General features: G+C 39.2%; 1 protein-coding gene across 1 annotated transcript in view; it reads left to right on the forward strand.

Moving 5' to 3' along the window:
* Nucleotides 1-8,382, forward strand: part of LOC128741756 (metallo-beta-lactamase domain-containing protein 1) — a 203,399-nt gene extending 195,017 nt beyond the window's left edge. The window contains exon 3 of the mRNA XM_053837771.1: nt 5,887-8,382. Coding sequence (XP_053693746.1) covers nt 5,887-6,230 — 344 coding nt within the window. The 3' untranslated portion in view covers nt 6,231-8,382. The remainder of the gene's footprint in view (nt 1-5,886) is intronic.
* The last annotated feature ends 12,753 nt before the right edge of the window (nt 8,383-21,135 follow it).

The following is a 21,135-nucleotide window of genomic DNA, read 5'->3' on the forward strand; positions in this document are numbered from 1 at the left end:
AATTTCCCATATGAATTTATACAAAATTCAAACAAATTTAGTGCAGGAAATAGGACCCCTCATGCCATCGGAAAAGACTAGCGCTGGATAAATTAACCTTGTGTCCTTGTGAATTTTGCTGTGAAATGACGGTTTTAACAATAATTAAATACTTTAAAAAATATATAATAATTTAGTCAATAATATTAAAATAATTAAATAATTTAAAATATAGTCAATTTAATTATAAATTATCCTGAGAAATTAAGAAAAGATTATTGTTACAGTAGAAAGACCAGGTCACGCCGCTAGATGGATTAATACAAGTTTTTTATTTTCAATAGAATATATCCAAGGTATGGAAAAAAATCGCTTCTAGCGATCAAGATCAAAGAACCGTCAGATTCAGATTCATTGACATCACTACTTGTAAGCGACAAACACTTTGTCGCGATCCGTACAGATTATAACAAACCTCATTTCAGTTCATGTTCATTGCATGATTGCGTTGAGAAATATAACAGATTCAGACGATTGGTTGTGTGCATCGCATGAATCACAATACAAACAATATATGTGACCTTTCTTCTCGCAGCTAGGTAAGATGTAACACTGTGATCGACTGCTGAGACTATTTAGAGAACAAAATCTTGTGATCAACGCTAAAGATTCACTGCTTGTCATGAACTGTACGGATCGTGATCTGTGCGTGTGGTGATAACTCACAGATTTCATCAAAATCACTGATCTTCCATTCCTGATCCAAGCTGATTTCTAGCCTAATGATTTGAGGCCATAGCAACTGTTGCTCTGCAAAATAAAGTGTGAAGTGATTAGGAGTTGAAATAAGTGGCGCACTTTTGCACAACTGGCAAAAAAGAATTCTTCGGCCATATGTTATCAGTATGAAACTGATACAACAATAACAACAATAAATAAGTGAATAGATACATCTTTTCCTGTCAGTGGACGTTTGAACACCTTACTTTAAGGTTGTGTATCAGATTTTTTTTGGCGTAGGACTACGTCTTTGTTCACTATACTGGGACTGGGTAGCACTTTGTGAAAACGAAAATAGAAGTGTAACGTTTGAATGAAAGATTTCAAATGCTAATAACTACTAAACTACTGAACGAAACTGAACAATTTATATGCCGTTGGATAGATAAAATGACCAGCAACTTTATAGGGGGGTAAGAGAGCAATTTTAAGGAGGGCGTAAGAGGGGGGCTTCTATACAAATGAAATACAAATTTCCTCATAACTCTTGAACAAATCAAGCAAATGGAACTAAATTTGGAATGTAGGGTTTTCAGAAGGTAAGAATTTTTTCTCTATTAAATTGAGAACCCTCCCCTCCTTGGAAGGGGGGGGGGGCTCTAAGACAAATAATATTCAAATTTCCTCATAACTCGAGTGCTAATCAAGCAAATGGAACCAAACTTGACATGTGCGGGTTTTTGGAGATAAGAATTTTTTCTATGGTGTACTGAGACTCCCCTTCTAAGAAGGAGGGGGGCTCCCATACAAATGAAATACAAATTTCTTCATAACTCTAGAACTAATCAAGCGAATGGAACCAAATTTGACATGTGAGGACTTCAGAAGGCAAGAATTTGTTATGGTGAATTGAGACCTTATTTAGGAGGGGGGACTCCCATACAAATAATATACAAAGTTCTTCATAACTTGAGTACTAATCAAGCAAATGGAACCAAGTTTGACATGTGCGGGTTTTTGGAGGTAAGAATTTTTTCTATGGTGTACTGAGACCCCTTCCCTTTCGAAGAAGGGGGGCTCCCATACAAATGAAATACAAAGTTCTAGGTAGGAGCATAAGGACTCTCATACAAATAGTGCAGAAATTGGTCATTCATTACCATTTCAACCTTTATGATGCACACAAGTGATTTTTAAAAGAAATCTCTATATCTCAATGGTTGCTGGAGTTGTTCTTATGAACCCCCGTCCACGTATTTCAAAGCCACCATTGCATTCAATGAAGAATTGAACCTGAATTATGTGCTTTTCTCTTTTATACATTACATAGTTTACATTAGTCTTTGATCTGATGATCTGATATAGTCCTACGTCACCTCTTCGTACAACCTTAGGGCTGTATACCTTGTAGTTTTTACTTTACTACTAGACCTTTGATTTGAAACTTAGATGGGTCCAGCTAGCTCTGAGAAAAGAAGATAAATAGACAAAAGCGTTACATAGATACACACATATACACACATAGAAAGTTCAGTGTAATGGTACTAGACACTCGAATCACTGGGTCTTCTTTCGAAATTTGGTTTACCGAATGGTTGCTGTAGCTTTTTAGTGTACTAGTGTACTCGTTTCTATTCCAGAGGGGGCAGGATTCTCGAACCTCCATAGAAACATTTCTTGTCTTCAAAAATCTCTACATGTCAAATTTGGTTCCATTTCCTTGATTAGTTCTCGAGTTACTTGTGTTGAGTCGTGAATTTGTATGGGAGTCCCCCCTCCAGAGGAGGGAAGAGTTTCAAACCATCATAAAAATCTTTCACTTCCAGAAAAACTCCGGGATGCCCCTGCCGCACCACAACTTTTTGGCGAATTTCTTTACCTACACAGGAATGCCACGCGATAAGATTCCTGCTCCGGCAACAGCTTTGTGTCCATCCATCAAAACGTACTTCGGTTTTATCAGCAACTGTCGGTACATCTTCCTGGTGCGCGGGTTTTTGCTACTGTGGTTTGTTTGTCGTTCCGGTTCGATACTTTTCGGACAGGCTTTATTTTGCTCATCTTCAGCATACAGAGACAGAGCAATCTGCTTCTCAAAACGACCAACAGCGTTCGTTTTCTGTTCAACCGTTTGCTCTTCCTCCGAATGATGCCTGAATACTGTTTTCTCTTATAACTACTCATCTTGGGCAGAGGGAGCACAACTACAAGCAGAGCACGCTGAAGACAAAAGACTATTTGCTCCGTATCCCCAGGAGAATATGTGACAGGCAATTATATGGGTTGAAACGATAGCTCCGTGACCTTGAGAGCAGGCATTCGGTAGTGTTCCGGCAGAAAAAGAAAGATGAAACAAAACCAACGCTCACTCGGAGGCAGAGCAAAGCAGAAAAGCACTGCAAAAGCAAAAACTTGTCGCTTATTGAAGAAGGTAACATCCGATAGCGAGAGAGCAATTCGATTCGTCTTCTGCGCTTTGCCCATAAAACACCGAGAATTAAGAAAATGTTCAGAGCACGGCAGAAGCCTGCTTCCGGAACTTGAAGACGTGGACGACGGCACGTTTACTTAGCGTTTCGCTCAAACCAATTGAAAACATTCACCTCCCGAAATATTGAAAATACGCTCCCGAAAAGCTGGTGCGAGCGAATCGTATCATCAAACCAGGTTTCCGTTAAAACGATTATATTAAAGTTCGTCTCTGTTACAGCAATAAAAAAGTTATCGATTTTGGTCCGAATTCCGCGCACGTTCTGGTGGTAAATCAGCAGCGGAATGGAGTTTTGCTGCGGGTCAGACGCAGAGCTGGAAACGGGGCTTGCGTCATCGACAAATCGACGTGTGGGAAGACGCTTCGGTCGCTGGAAACAGAGTGTGTATCAGCGGTAGTGAGAAAATAATCACGCTGATACTTGCCAGGACTTTGTTCCGTACAACTGCACACAGGGCCGGGACGATTAATGCGCGCTGGCAGAAAGAGCTCGACTGTGGCAGGGGGAAGAGAAGCCTCCATGATGCGTCCCAGCATCCAATCGACCAAGAGTGGAGTGGTGGTGGTGCTCGTAATGTCAGAAACAACTACATTCTCGAATATCCTGGAGCTACAACTGAATCCGAAGTCGTGATCCGTGTTAGGCGATGAGAGGATATTTGATGCTGCCCAAAAGTTTTTTGAGACGACACCCTCAAAGTCTCTAAAGAGAGCACCTTGTTATCAGGTCCCCGTCTTCAGTGTAGAGTCCCGCATCCTGATTTTAAACGAGATAAAATTCGTAGCAGACAAGTAGGCATCTTTTTCGGTCAAGGAAATGGCCTTGAACGGTTCATCGCACTGCAAACATTCCTTTACAAGATAAGTTACAGATTCCGCTTTGACGCTAGGGTGAATTCAGGACAAGTACAGCCAGAATAATTCCTTCGAAGGAGGATCAGTTATTACGGCTTCAAAAGTAAGGCTTCGTACCTCCCACGAGCCTCCCAGTTGGCCTCGAGGCAAGACGCTGGTCTAATAAGCCAGACATCGTATGTTCGAATCTCGGCTGGAAGAGGCTGTTAGAGTCAATATGATCGTAGCACTGACCCCGCACTGTCCTGTATTCTAACAGCTGGTTGCCAAGTCTTTCGTATAAAAACAGCAGGTCAAATTTCGATAACGGAATTAGCACCCACGCTTTGCTTTGCTTATCTCCCACGAGTGGCAGGACAGCCTTTAAGAGCTCATCACGGCGACGTTTCATTGGAGGTTCGCCAATGACAATTCTACGAACTAGCGATGTAAAGACACTCTTACAGTTTCTGAGATACATTCATTGTGAAACGACCCTCTATCTAGCCCAGTTTAGAAAACTAACCTGGACCCGGAGGAATAAATCCTGATCAATCCGTGCAAAGTTAAACCTTTGGTCGCATTGATCAGAAAGTAGAACGGCCAATGATGGCATAAAGTAACAATTGCCGGTCATCACCAGAATATAAGAAAGCGATTCTCGCATGGAGAACTCGTCTAGGGAAATAGAGTAGGTGGGGAAATTTCCCCGTTTCAAGAGGTTATGCTAAGAGCCACTGTACAGAGACAATATACGAGAGCTGTTCTTGATAAGTCAAGCCGGATGATTGGCACTCGGAAAAAATACGTTTTGCTTATACGGTGCCTTTCCCCAAAGTTTTAGTATTACAGCCGTAGGGTAGCTACGCCGAATTACTCTACAGTTGGTTGCCAGGAGTAAACTATCAAATGAAGTATCTCATATATCACCAAAGAACAAATGTCTGCTTTATTCTACCGCTAAAGTAAGGCAAAACCTTTGGTTTAATCGTCTTTAAATCTTCTATTACTAAGTGTAAGTCACTTTGGTAGCATTTTCATTACTGCCTAGAGGTTCCATTTACTCTTTGAGTTGGTGGATTTTCCATGCCAAGTATAACTTTTGGATCTCTTTCCAATCTAGATTTACCCAGCAGAGTCAATTTTATTGTTTGCTTTTTTTCTCAAACGTGAAGTGTGCACACAGAACAACAAAGACAATGACAATTGATATGAACACGGGAAAAAATTGCGGCAAAGTAAAACTAGCAGTACGTTATTCTTTTTGAAGTATGATTGACATGCTCTTTCCCGTACAGTAAGTGCAGTTTCAAAGTATATTATTACTTTCGAGTGGAATGTGAGTAGTACCAGGAGCGGCAAGTAGGTCACATTCGCATACGATGCGCATTCGGTTCGGTGCAACCTTTTGAATTCGAAGAAAACTTTGCAAACCGAAACCGAAAGTTTTGCTAGCTGCTGGTTGGTTTAGCGTTAAATAACTTTATTTCAAAACGCGAAAGCTTGCTAGTTTTGTTGTTACTTTCAAGGAAAATGTTTCCTTGACTATCAACGCTTTTCCAGATCTCATTGTAAGGATCGGGGAACCATGGCAAAAGTTTGTTCAGCAACTACGAAACAGCACTATTTTATAAGTGACCTGTATTCATGTAGACTAGTATTAGATGAATTATCAAATAAATAAACCGTACCTATATTTAACATTTTATCACGAACCGTAATGGGTAAAACTCACATCTTTTACCATAAAAAAATTGTAATCGTATGACTGAAAACTTGGAATATTTGCGTGCGTACACTTAGAGTGCAATTCTAAAACCTGCTAAACTAATAGGATCTATTTCTTCTCTCTTCGTTTGCAGCTCCATACCGTCTGTCGGACACCATCGAAATCGTCCAAACGCCCGGTCACACGTTGTCCTGCGTATCGTTGCTGGTTCGCTCTAGCCAGCTGGCCCCAACCGGACTGGTGGCCATCGTAGGCGATCTGTTCGAGCGTCGGCAGGATATTGACGATGAACGGCTCTGGCTGGACGCCGGCAGTGAGAATCCCACGGCACAGCGACAGCAGCGCGCCAAAATTGCGGCAATGGCTGATGTGATTATTCCCGGTCACGGTGCACCATTTCCGGTCGACCAGCAGCTGCGAAATTGCCTGATGGCGCAGATCCTGGATAAGCCCGCCGTGTCGCTAGCCTTGGATTAAGCGCTGGTAGTGCAGGGAAGGGAATGAGTTGGTCAGCCGATTGGATGAGGCCGACGACCGGTCCGTTAAAATTCAATAAAAAAATCACTACTAATTGCTTACAAATAGTTACAGTTTAGATTAGTTATCAGCTTGTGTTGGTTTATGAAAGATACAGTTATCTAAAAAGAAAATTACAGTTTTGACATAACTCATACGTTATTATTATTATTACATAGTTCGAATCACAATGCATAGTATGGAATGGTAAAGTCAATCAGTAGTTTGTTTGGAAAGAGATAAAAGAAACGAAATGAAAGTATTTGGGAATGGTTCAAACTACCAAAGCAGATTTGATATGGAAAGAGTAAACAAAAAAGTTATTAGGTTTTGCTTAAAATATTTAATTTACATAGAAATGGGTTTCATTTAACAGTTCGTACTTAATAATAGCTAAAAATAACTTTGCTGAATTGCAAATCCTAACAAAACCATATACTATTAAAGAAAAATATTAAACGTGCACGATATTAATATGCAATTTATGATCATACATGTATGTTAGTGGAGTTAGAGTTTCAAGTTTCTTAACAATTATGTATTTGTGACATGCTAACAAACAAAAAAACACACACACGTATTGTATTACTGACAAGAAAACAAAAAAGTAGTAGTTTTAAATGTTTAATCTTTGTTCGGAAGAAACAAATAGGTCTACATTCGCAGTTGAACGGTACCAATTTCCAAAAAGGTTGTGCTGAAATTAGAACAAGAAAAAAAAACACTAATAGAGAACAAAAGTTTTTTGGTACCGGATGACTCTTTAGGAGTTCAGCTGGACCATGCTTCAAAAAAAATCAAGAATGCCAATGAAAACACACATAAAAAACAAATATGCATGCAAGTTAATAATTATGATTGTTTATTCGTTTAGAAAGCATAGAAAATCAGAACATAAAATATATCGTTTCAACACGGCGTGTGCCCAGCGCAACAATTGTCATCTTTTTGCGCTGGGCACAGGAAAGTATTTACAACAACTTTCACACTATTTGGATCTAATTCGATTTAAAACCAGAAAATAATATTGGAAATGAAGGCAACATCTGGAAAAGAGATTGAAAAGCTAATGTCACTTATATAAACAATACAAACAAATACATGTTAATGAAACACGTGTTTTGCAACATAAAATAAAACATATTGAAACTTAAATGATCATAATCGAACATTCGCATCGCATAATTCATTAAAACAATAAATATTTCATCGTTATAGAACTCATCAAACTTAGTAATAAAAATAATCTCATTCAAAAATTTATTATAACGGTTGGCAGAAACCCGATCGGTAAGATCGGGGATCTTTGCTTGGAAGAATTCGAGTTAGTTAAGAGATATAGCTCAGGCCAATATCAATATGGCAGCATGCAGCTGTATCTTTTGCTAGCAAATTAATACTTTGTGTAAATATAACTATAAGTAACTAAATACAAAGCTACAATTCTTTAGATTAAGATATCCTATAAGAAAGCAGCAGCATGTTTATTACAAAAAATAAAGTTCGTATTAAGAAAAATATGAACTAAATAAAACAAGACATGTCTTGTTGACGGAATAATAATGTTATTGATTAAATATTTAACAAAAATACACTTAAAATAATCAAGTTGAAATATTCATATGCTTTAACATAGAATAAGCAGCAGCATGATTACCATTATAAACTATCTGTATAAAGAATAAACTAACCTATCTATTGCGCATAATGCAATATAATTCAATATAACCTAATGAAAAACTATGTATTATAATAATCACTTGATTGTATCAATGAAATAAAAAAATACACTGAATACAAGCAAGAGAACTGCGATGGCAAAAAAAATAATAAAAGTAACCAAAAGCAAATGAGCGGAACTCCTATAAAACCCTTCAAAAGGAAGGGTGAACGTGCACTAATCCTCTTACTGGTCCTAGAGAAGAGGTGCATAATTACTAAACGATTGAAGAAGAAAAAACCAACAAGGAAAAAGAATAAATAAAAAGCAAAACTGATTTACTGGGAACTCGAAAACCAACTGAAACAAACAAAAGAACCACTGTATGAATAAACCAAAAATGTGAGGCTAAATAAAATCCTAGCCCGCAGAAAAACGAAAAAAAAAACAACAAGCAAGACAAGCAAAAAAAAAAAGAACGCAAACCTCTTTTTTTCATTTTCCCAATGGCAGAGAGAAAGGCCCTTGCTCGTGCATATCCTTCCCCTTTGGTTAACTGCTTTCATCCGCCCAACCAACCGGGCTGAGGAAAAGGAAACGAACCATTTTCTTGTGACAAAGTTAAGTGTTTGGAAAACTCTCTCATCTCACACAAACACACACACACAAACTGAACGACACACATTTCCACGAGCCAGTAAACTGTGCGACTAGTTGATGATGCTGCTGCTGCTGTCTCCTACTGCCTGCTACTTCGCGAATCGCGATCTTCCCACGCCGTTTGTGATTTTTACTTAATTGCCAACTCAAGGGGGATGTGCTTTGTCTGCTAGCGAATACACTTGACATGGCTTCGAGTGTCATTGCGGTCGCGGATGGGTAGCGCCGTCGGTTCTACCGTCAGGTCAGGACATACAGTCCTTAATTTGTGGTTGAATACGGCTGCGGGAAAGCTGTTATCGGCCGCCATCAGTATCTCGAGCTCGAGCAGCAGTAGTTCACTATGTTAGGCGGAACATTTGGGCCATCGTCGGTGATGCTTTAACTCTTAAAATGAGGGTTGAATGAAAATTTCGTTAACTGCTGCGCTAATTAATTGTTGAAAGTTGTCAACCGGAACTTTCAGCTATCCAGCTTTTCTCGAGCGGTAATGGCGGCTGATGGGCTAAAATTTCTGAAGGGTACAGTTCGGTTTGGCATTCAATGCAGGCGCGCTTACTGCAGTTACTATGGAAGCCCTTACGACGGTTTGTTAAAATGTAAACATTGTTTAGTTTTCGCAGACCAGCCGAAGAGGAATTTAATTGATGGTAAGCGAATTGTTATACTTTTGTGGCTATCATTTTCGGAAATAACCTTTGCATTGGGTCAATGTGATAATAGGTCACAAAGAATAGCCACAAAACTGCGCTTTTGATCAACTAAATTCCGTTTCGGCTGGTCTGCGAAAATTAAACAATGTTCACATTCTAACACACAGTCGTAGTGACTTCCATAGTAACCGTATCAAGCGCACCTGCATTGAATGTCAAAACCGAACTGTACCCTTCAGATAGTTGTACCTACCTACCAGCCGTTATTACCGGTCGTGGAAAGCTGGGTGGACTCCGTCGGGTACGGGTACGGGCCCGGGAACCCGACCATCTTTAGTGTTAAATGGGGTCAATAGAGATACCCGGCCCGACCCGTACCCGATTTCAAAAGCAAAAATTTCGAACCCGTACCCGACCCGAACCTGCAAATTTTTTTTTCCAATACCCGAACCCAGCAGGTGCGGGTTTCGAGTAAATTTTGCGCTACCCGACCATCTCTAGTGTATATGAGAATTTACTTCTTTGTTTTGCGTTATCAGGGGCGGACTGGCCCACCGGGCAACCGGGCAAATGCCCGGTGGGCCCCTGTAAAAATTTCGTTGTTACACAAAATGAGATTTTCCTAAATTTTTATTTCAGTTAAACTCTTTCTACGGCTCACGAATGTTCAGTTCCTGGGGCCCCATAATTCATGAAATCAACCGATTTGATGATTGAAAATTCAGCTTTGAATGGGACTGTTGGGGCCCCGAACTTTAAACCAAAATTTCTTTTTCAATTAAACTTTTTCTATGACTCACGAAAGTTCGATTGCTGGGGCCCCATGATTTATGAAATCAACCGATTTGATGATTGAAAATTCAGCTTCGAATGGGACTGTTGGGGCCCCGAACTTTAAACCAACATTTCTTTTTCAATTAAACTTTTTCTATGACTCACGAAAGTTCGATTGCTGGGGCCCCATGATTCATGAAATCAACCGATTTGATGATTGAAAATTCAGCTTCGAATGGGACTATTAGGGCCCCGAACTCCAAAATAACCAAACCTAAACCAAAATTTCTCTTTCAATTAAACTTTTTCTATGACTCATGAATGTTCGATTGCTGGGGCCCCATGATTCATGAAATCATTTAAGTTGAGCTGTTGGGGTCCAAGCTCCGAAAATATTACCAGCTTCAATTCTGAGTATTTAAAAGTAGAATTAGTATTTCATCCGCAATTATTTGACTACTTATAAATATTCAACTGTCGGCTTAAGCTCCATACTCAGTTGCAGTACTTCAGTGGCGACGGTCCGTTATCGATCCTGCGCCGAATGAATTATGGTCCTACCTTTCTTCAAACCCCTCGAACACCAGCTGAACGTGCATCATCCTCGATAGCGCACATCTATCAGTCTATCAGCGATGTCTACTCCGAAGTCTACGGCCTCTTCTTGATTCTCTGCCTAAAATAATTTTGGCTACTCTTTCGTCGGGCCTTCTAGACACGTGACCAATCCAGCGCAAACTGCCACACTGTGCTATCTTCATTATAACAGCATATTTGCATTCTTAAGATAGCTCGTGGTTCATGCGTCTGCGGTACACTCCATTTTGGATTTTGCCAAATTTTACGCTAAAACCCCAAGCATTCGTCGATCAGCTTCTTTTAGCGTCCATGATTCATGTCCGTAAAGGGCCACCGAGAGGATTAGTGTTCTCTAGAGCGTCTGTTTTACGCGAATTTGCAAGCTACAGGACTTCAGCTACAAAATGTAATGCCTGCGTAAAGGCCAATTCGCAGCTGTAAGGCTTCTTTCGCTGCTCTACTTTTGATTTTGGTATATCGACGTCATCCGCAAAATCAAAAAGCACGTGAGGTCTCATCTGCTATTCTGACTCATAATTTTAACTCATCCAGCGTTATACGAATCAACGTGACTAGTCCTGTGGGAAAACCATGTCCTAGCGGTAACTGTCACAGCTCATTTCGTTTGACTGAATCGTATGCCGCCTTGAAATCCATAAAAATATTATGAGTCTGCAAGTTGTACTCCCGGAACTCGTCAGTTACTAGACGCATGGTAAATATCTGATCCATCGTGAAGCGACCCTCATGAAAACCAGCTTGATACTCGCCAACGAAGAACTCAGCTAACGGACTCAGTCTAAAACACAGAATAGGGAGAGCACCTTATAGGCAAAATTAAGTAACGTAATGACTCGATAATTTTTACTCTCATGTCGATGTCCGTTTTTAAAATTAGGGGAAATGAGGCCAATCAACCGCTCCTCCGATATTTATTTTCCTCCCATATTCTGTTCCTGACAATGAGGTGGCGAATTGTTTCGTACAACTGCTCGCTCCCCGTTTTTAGAAGTTCAGCCAGGATACCATCCTTTACAGCAACCTTACCGTTTTTCAGCTCACTGATTGCTCTTTTGACCTCCTCCTGTGTTGGTGACTCCACAGTTTGGCCGTCGTTCAAAATTCTTATCCTGTACCAGCTGTTTACGTTTACGTGTTTACGTTGTGTCTTCGTGTTTACCTCTCTATTCAACAGCCTCTGGAAATACTCTTCCACCTGGCTGCTACCGTCGTTTGGTCAGTAAGCAGGTTGCCAGCACTATCATTGCACATCACAGGTATGGCAAAATTCTTGCACCTGACCGTTTTGTGGAAACTCCGTGTGTCGTTGCTGACGAACCTCTCCTCTGGACTGGCGAGCACGTGCTCTTCGTATTGGCGTTTTTAGACGGTGGGTTCTTTTTTCCGCAGTTCTGCTAGGATGGACCAAAAAGATTCGCGCAGAGTCCCGGGCATTTCTCACGTTGAAATCGTGTGAAGAAATTCTACAGAGGATTCGCACAGAATACCTTGCTTATAGAAGCATGATTCTTATAGGAGAATCCAAGAGTTGAATCCCAGGGATAGCTATAACTCGGCACGGGAATCGCCTGCACTATGAACTGTTCTGTTCTGACGTGTAGACGCAGTAAGCTACTCATATATATTGAACTATTGACATCATATCATTTATCACGCAAATCAAATCAAATGTTCACGCTGCGGCAGATCCTCCAAAAAGTCCATGAATAGAGAATTCAACGGACAATTATTTCATTCATTTCAAAGTTGTGTATTGTGACCGTAAAATCATGGCCATTCTAACCTCGCAGGGGACTTTATCAACGTGGTGGTCCCTCATGTGGGCTGTTCAACATGCCGTTACAGGATGTTATGAAAGGAGCTACACACAGGCATAATCTTCAGCAAATCTAGTTAGTTCGTCTGCTTTGCCAATGAAATGGATATTGTCGATAGAACAGCATCTGGGGTGGTGGCTGAACAAACTAAAACTCAAAGCAGCGAAGATTGGGTTGAAGAAAAATGCGTCAAAACTAAAGTACCGTGAACCGCTAATATGACGCACATGCTAAAAGCTGGTAACTCGGTCCTAATAACGACTGAGTTTGTTTTGGTTCGAGCATCAAGCCACTATGCTACCCGTACTCCCGATACTCGACACTCGACAGTGCCTGATTCGAGTCGAGTTGAACGACATGACTTACAAAATAGAGCCCATATTCATTCGATTTACTGTCCTTGTAACGCTGATGTCTTTTTTTGTGTTAATTTACTATCATGAGAATATTGCAAACTGGGGCCCCTAATATCAAAGGTCCGGTGGGCCCTTTGGCTCCCAGTCCGCCCCTGTGCGTTATGGTGTCCTTTGTAGTTTGCTAGTACACTGAAGTCGCTTTTTACGCTACTATTTTTACGCGAAATCCGGAGTTTGCCGGAATGTGCTCTATGAGTTTATTTATAGCCATAGTTTTAGAATCCACGAGATTTTTTTTTCGCTAATTTCGGAATTTACGCGGTTGTTTTTTCGCGTATTTTGAAATTTTCACGGTTTTTTAAGAAATTTTTTAAATTTACGCGGTTTTGATTTACGCGAAGTATCCTTCGCGTAAAAAGCGACTTGAGTGTGTTCTCAGTTGCCCAAAGTTGCTTTAGTCAATAAAATTTCATTCGTTGGTAGGGTAAAGAACCGGTTTCAAGCAGTCTAAGCGGGTCACTGTTTGTTTTACCTTATTACAAGCGATGGGTTGGCTAAGTGTGGGATATCAGCATACCAATCTTCTTGCTATCTTTAGTTCTTTAAGCTGTTACCATTGGAAGACACTATTGTTGTGCTAAACTTTTGATTTTCCGCTTTAAAAGTTTGAGCGGCGGAACTAATTTTGAACAGACCGAACCCATTTTCACCCGCAAGGTGCTTTTTTAAGCAATCCTGAAATCTGATTTTTTTTACGTCGCCTTAAAAAATCCCTCGAACTTTTCCCCCTATTCAGTAAGTTCGCGTTCCTATCCGCGACCTACTAATCGGCATCTGATACGTAATCGGCATAGCGTATCGGCATAGATGCGTAAAATAACATCTGTCTAAATTGTTTATCGGGGCATACACTCACCGCACCGTTCGGCAAACGGTATTCGTCGTTTCTTTTATTCCCTGGTATTCTTATGGGAAACTGCGAGTTTGACGTCTCACTCGCTGTTCATAAGGATGGTGGGAGAACAAAAGAGGTAAACACATAGCAGTACAAACGATCCGACTCAGAACAGTGTTGTCAAAGCAAATAACATTGAAATACATCGTTGCTTTATTAAATCGCTGATCTTCGAAAATCTTCGAAAATTATTGAAAAAGCTGTCTTTTGTGTTGATTTTAATAAAGAAAAATTAATTATGAACATACATTTCTCTTGAAAGTATTGAACCACGTTTTCACCATAGGAGGTTTCAGTTAATTTCAAACTTAAAATTCTTATTTCCAGAACCGAAACAGTGTCTTGGCAACACGATAGTTCATCAGTTGTGCTGCAGCTGCTGCTAGCGGTGAACAGGTTCCGTCAATTCAGAATTTGTTTTCAGTTTTGTTAGAAAATAATAAAACTTTCGGCTAGTGACAAATCCTTAGATAATAGAAAAAAAGAGAGTGAATAATATGGTATGTGACAATTGAGTGCTTGACTTTTAGAGTGGTTGTAATCAGTGCCGAAAACTGTGATGGACCAAGGTGACTAATCTCAAGTTTTTAGTCTTGACCTTGGAATGAGGTCATACATATATTAATATTTTTTTGAAACGATGGTTCTACAATTGATGAAGGGACGGTACGGGAAAGAAATGAAAATTTTTGGTGAAGGATGGGAAGAGCGGAAAGGAAGGGGGGGGGGTATTGGTAGCTATGCTTGACAAGTAGTCATTTTGACTCCTACCTTTTGTCCAATGCTGGAAGGTGCATGAGTCAAACCAAGCTGTAATCTGAGATTATAACCGGATTCGAACCCACAACACCCGCCAGGGCATGTGGTTCGCTGGCACTTGTACCTTTGAACCATAGAGGCGCTGGACAAAAGGAGACCGCAAAATCCACTCCTCAAGCATAGCGACGCGTTTGGTTGGGTTATCGACACATATCCTGCATCAATTGCAGATTACCACCGAGCGAGAATTTTTAATCTAACTACTGTTTACTTTCAGGACGACGACACTATGCCGGCCCTTACGACTTGCAAGGTGCTGCACGTGACGTTGTTCGTCTGTCAGCGTGTGTTAGCCGCGTTTCTCGCCGCGGGTTTTTCGAGGGCCCCGTTCCTATGTAATAGACTAATCTCAAGTTTTTAGTCTTGACCTTGGAATGAGGGTCATTTTAGTCTAGTTTTTAGTCTTGACCTTGGATTGAAAAATGTGACAAAATGGTGGCGGTACGGTACTTCCCAGTAAACATTTTCATATGCATATCAGAGCAATACATGAGTTATATGTACCTATATATACACTGAAAAATCGTATCTGATGCACAAAACTAGCATATGCGTACTAATTTGGAGGCCTTAGGCGACATCCATTTAGTACGTCACGCAAATTTTGACCAACATCAACCCCCCCCCTCCCCCCCTTGTCACATTTCGTCACATATTCGTGACCCCCCCTGAGAAAGTACGTCACATCACGTCACCCCCCCCCCCCTTCACAACAAAAAAATTAATTATTCATTCCAACCTTTTTATTTAAAGCTATCAAATGAATTTCAGCAAATAAAAGAAGGAAAATTTTCGAGCTTATCGATTCACGGATTTTGAAGATGATCTCCAATTGCTGCAATCGGATACGCTTCAGAAGTCGCTGATGTGTCGTCGATTAATGTTTCGCGCATATGCACGTACTTTACATCCATCCACTCAAATTCGTCTGATCTAGTTGAAAAAATCAGAACTTCCTGCTGACGTCTTGCAGCAACACGCCTTGGAAGAACTTTTCTGATGGATTTTGTCATTTTGTGTATTCATTGAATCGTCTAATCATTTAACACTACTTTAAATGCGAAATTTATTCCGCAAGTGGCATAAACTCTATCCTTCAGGGAGTTTTTGAGTGAAGAGCAGTATAAATTATACCGAAAAACCTTAAAAGCAGCCGTGGAACTTCGGTATGAGTTTATGTTAATCGATTAAGTTCAGCACGAATATCAAGGGAAAACATTGCCATGGGTCTCTGGTAGCACCCCGTAGCCCCTCAGGAGTTTGTGCGACTGCTATTTGCGGTTGCAAAAATCTTTTAGGCAGGACTGTACTTAAGCAGCTCTTCAGCGGTGTACTGCATATTCTTAATGGAGAGTTCATAGTACATAGAAGAATAAATGAGGCCTGTTCACACATATACGTTAAAAAACAGTTTTCATTCAAAAAATTTAACTATTTGCTTTAAAATCCATCAGTACGTTAATTTTATAGAAGCCTTCAATTGTTGTATCTTAAAATGAAGGCTAAATTAGATTTTCCCGAAAAAAATTTCCATTTGATTTTTTTTCATGTGACGTCACATAACTTCATACCCCCCCTCCCCCCTACGTCACAAATCGTCACGATTAGGTCAAGCCCCCCTCCCCCCTATAAGCGTGACGTACTTTATGGATGCCCCCTTATACGTACTACAAAATATACATTAACAATTCAACTTTGTAAGTCTTTGTTTGCGATAAGATCCGATTCAAAGCGATTAGTTTTATTATACTATACAATTCTGTACTGAAAGTCGTAGGTCAATCAATTGCTATCGTCAAATACGATAGAATCTAAAGTTATGTGCGTTTCATTAGACTATATTTACGATACTGAATTTATGAAAAGTCAATAACGATAATTTTCGTACATTGATATACGAGTTGGTGTTTGCTGGGTTATTATTAGCAAATATGTTTCTAATGAGTTCTCCTTTATATGTCAATATTCTGTGCTTGGTAATGCTCTTAATTTCGTTTTTTATTTTCCGTGCAACAATTGGGTAGAACGTGTGCAATATTAGGCAAATCACGTTAATCAAGTGGGCAACAATTGGGTCTGTATGCTTTTGGACAAAAACTCAAATTCCATAATATATGAAATATTTCGGACCATGAAACCAAATCCAATGTTTTACTAAAAGTTCATTTTGCTTACAGGGAAAATTTTTATATAAATAACGTAATAATTTTGCCCGCAAGATAAGAAAAACCGAAAGTACCTGTGTTAGGTGCGCAACTATTGGCAAATTACCCTAGGTTGATTTGTCTATTTTGGATAGGCTTTACGCGTACTTTATTTTGGTCACTTCTATTTGATTTTGCCGTATATGTCTAAAATAACGCTCGCGCAACATCTGCCCAAAATAGATAAATCACTCTACGGGGCTTTTACAACGATCCTACTGACTTTGGCAGCACCATCCAGTCGAGATTCGAACATACGACGACTGGTATCATACCTCAAAGCTAACTGGATGGTTAGGTATTACTCATCAGGCATCACACCTTTTTTTGCGGTGTCCACTTTTCATGTAATGTGTCCGTTTTTCTGTACAATGTCTAGAAAATAAGTTTACTAGGTAATGATTTTGATGATAAAGTATTAGTTTTGAACAAAATTTACTAGTAGTATGGCTATATCAAACAGAGATACTTGTGTAGATATTGAATTTTAATCTTGAGGTGCCCGTCTTTACCGCACGGCGCACATTCCTTAATATTATAATATATTATTATATTGTAATCATATTTATACATACTTATAGTAAATACATATTTACTTGCATTCGGTCATCAAAATAATAGCTTTGTTATCGTTGATAAAGATTAATTGAATCAAGATGTGATAAGTGCTTTTTCATTCAATTTCTTTTTTCCTTAAAAAAACGTTACGGGACACCATTTTGAAGCACCTATTTTATTTTACACAGAAATGCTTATCAAAAGTCAAGCACAGCGCGATTTTGATTGTACATATATGATTGAAGAAAATCCATAGTTTCGAAAAATCGAATTTAAATTCTCTGGTATATGGAAATAAATACAAAATTTTCGTTACGGGACACCACTATAAAAGTACCTGTTTTTAAAAGCCGCTTATCTGGAAAATGCTCTCATTTTTCAAAAAACTTTGTATGAACAAAATGTTACAAGAAAAAGTAAAATGTTACCCTAGTAATGAAACATGTTTTGACGATATATAGTTTCAAATTATTTTGGCTTAAAATTTTTGACAGAGAATTAAATTCAGTCTTGCCTAAATGATGAAAAAATCTATATTATTAACCTCCCACTTGTAAGGTGCATTTTAGCATGAATTGTCAATAAACAATATGGCAATTCAGGATTTTTGTAAGCTTTATAGTATGTTTGAATCCTACATACAAATATTTTTAATATTATTACTTTCAAAAGTTGCTCTCATGGGATAGATGCGCGTGGAATGTGTCTATGGTGTCTTATGTAGTTTGCTAGTACACTGAAGTCGCTTTTTACGCTACTATTTTTACGCTAAATCCGGAATTTGCCCGGATGTGCTCTATGAGTTTATTTATAGCCATAGTTTTAGAATCCACGAGATTTTTTTTCCGCGAATTTCGGAATTTAAGCGGGTGTTTTTCGCAAATTTTGAAATTTACGCGGTTTATTTAAGAAAATTTTTCAAATTTACGTCGTTTTGATTTACGCGAAAAGTACGTAAAAGGCGACTTGAGTGTGTTCTCAGTTGCACAAAGTTGCTTTAGTCAATAAAATTTCCTTCGTATCCTTTTCACCTGAGTGGCTGCAAAATGGAGAGGAATTCGAGTGCAACGAGTGATTTTGATTCTGATAGCCTAGTTTGGGAAGATGAAAGCGATGAAGAAAATGGTGTAGAAGATATTTTTGAAATCGATGGTTTGGCGTTTGAATACATATGATGAAAGCTCAGAGTTTTATGTATCGAATTGCGGATCGATATCTTGGAATACACGTCCATCCAAAAACATTAAAAACTTCCCAGAAGATCTCTCTAATTATGGTAAATTTTTGTGTGACATTAGCAGCATCAAAACTCCAATGGATGCGTTCATCATCTTTATGGATAAAACCATTTTAAATGCAATATGCAGTTTCACTAATGCCGAAGGTGCGCACGATCCTGAATTCTACAACGTCACAGAAAGCGAGTTATTAGCATGGCTGGGAGTGGTAATCGCAGCAGGAAAAAACTACGACAACAGAACACATATAAAAGAAATGTGGTCATCAGCCTCCCAGTTGGCCTCGAGGTATGATGCTGGCCTAATCAGCCAGTCGTCATATGTTCGAATCTCGGCTGGGAGAGGCTGTTAGAGCCAATAGGATCGTAGCAACTGGCCCTGCAATGGTCCTGTACTCTAACAGCTGGCTGCGAAGTCTGTCGTACAAAAAACAGAAGGTCAAGTTTCGATAACGGAATGTAGCACCTTGGCTTTGCTTTTTGACGTAGGACTACGTCTTACGGCAAGTTTTGAGATAGGGTGTCATTCCAAAAAATCGAAAAATGCGAGCGTCACGAAAAATGAAAGGTTTTGAGCGCTAATAGCTCAGCGATTTTCGATCGATTTTCCATATTCTTACACCAATCGATCGGAAAATCTTCTAAGAATTGACCCAAATGAAGAAAAGTATGGACTCTTGATGTTGAATTATTGAAAAATTTAAAATTATGAACCTATGTTTTACCAGAATTCTCGCTTCGTGATTGGTTGGAAGATTCTTTACGATGATCTAAACCTATACCAATTTGATATCTGTGCTTGGGAAGTAAGCCAAAACAAGTGATAAAGTTCCCTAATTTCAACAAGATTTCTTAACACCACGGTTGAACCTAGACCATTTTGACGTCCTTGCTTGGGAAGTACGCCAGAGAGAGTAACAAAGCCCCTCCGTGCCAGCAGATTTCTTACAAACGCTATTAAACCTAGTCCAATTTGATGTCTGTGTCAGGGAAGTGTGCCAGAAAAAATGGCACAAGTTCATTGTCCCAACAGATCGCAAATTCTTTACTGCGAGACGATTAACCCTCGGCGAACTTGATATCTGTGTTGGAAAAATGTGCTACAGCTGTACTGTTCGGTTATAATACGACTCTGTATGAATATGAATACGCATGCTTGCCGTTTCATTAGAAGTGTAGTGAAAATATGTGCTGTTGATAAAATAGGATTGAATTGGTAAAATCCTTTCAACGTGGGGAACCATTGGTAATAAAAACAATCTTTAATTTCAGTAAGGTAGCAGAAAAGAAATAGTTTGTGTTCTTGATTTTGTTAAATTGTTTTTAAATGCACAATCTTTTGAGAATTGAACGTATACAATGTTACTAGGGTAACCAACGTATTTTGGACCCCATCAACAGCTGTACATAATTTGGGCACTTACGGCAAAATCAAATGAAAGTGTCCCAATTATGTACAGCTGCTGATGGGGTCCAAAATACGTTGTTTACCCTACCTTGATAAATGTTACATACAACGTATGTAGCATGTATATATATTGCATATAGCATGTATACATGAAGAATCGAATGATTACAAGCATGAATACATGCTACTATCACTACAAAATGACTTACGTAGTCCTGCGTCACCTATATATGCGGTCGTGTCTTGTACACAACCCCTCTGATTTTTTTGGTCATCAGACGAAGTTTCTGCACGGATTTTTTATTCTGCTGTTACGTCTAGAAACAGGTATGTATTTATGCTATTGAAATGCCATTTTCTAAATAATTTATTGCTGTAGTTTACTTTAAATATTCATATGTGTATCCCTATGATAAAATCGGAATTTTTTCTCACAGAATATCTTGAACAAAATGAACTGGAACGGAAAAGAGTCGTCAAACAATTGGTTAAACCTTATTATTGGACAGGGCGTCGAATAACCTTCGACAATTTTTTCACTAGCTTTGCCCTAGCACAGGATCTCTTAAACAACGGCTTATTTTCCCTTAGAGAACGGTGCGCTCTAACAAAAGGGAGCTTCCAAAGGAATTTCTGGCGATCAGAAATATAGCTCCAGGAACTATTAAATATGGGTTTTCTGACGGAATAATGCTGGTATCGCCGACTCAAAAAAAAAAACAAAACAGTTTTTTGAGCACGGACCCAGTTATACCCAACCTAACGGAATCAGAAAAAATGAAGAATGAATCGATCGATTTTACTGACAAATCGAAGGTAAGAGTATACTATTTATTTGTCAACGGATATATTATAAAAATTTTTGACGTAGGACTTCGTCTTTCAGGAAGGTAGGGTGTTATTCCAAAAAATCTTTCTCAAAAAGTGGTCAGGTTTTGAACGCTAATAGCTTAGTGGTTTCCCGAACGATTTCAATATTCTTACACCAATCAATTGGAAAATCTTCTAAGAATTGGCCCAAATGAAGAAAAGTACATGTTGAACTATTGAAAAATTGAAAATAATAAACCTATGTTTTACCAGAATTCTCGCATTCACATTCGTCATTGGGTGGAAGATTCTTTACGATGATCTAAACCTATACCAATTTGATATCTGTGCTTGG

The sequence above is a fragment of the Sabethes cyaneus genome, chromosome 3 (assembly GCF_943734655.1).
Source record: "Sabethes cyaneus chromosome 3, idSabCyanKW18_F2, whole genome shotgun sequence".
NCBI lineage: Eukaryota > Metazoa > Arthropoda > Insecta > Diptera > Culicidae > Sabethes > Sabethes cyaneus.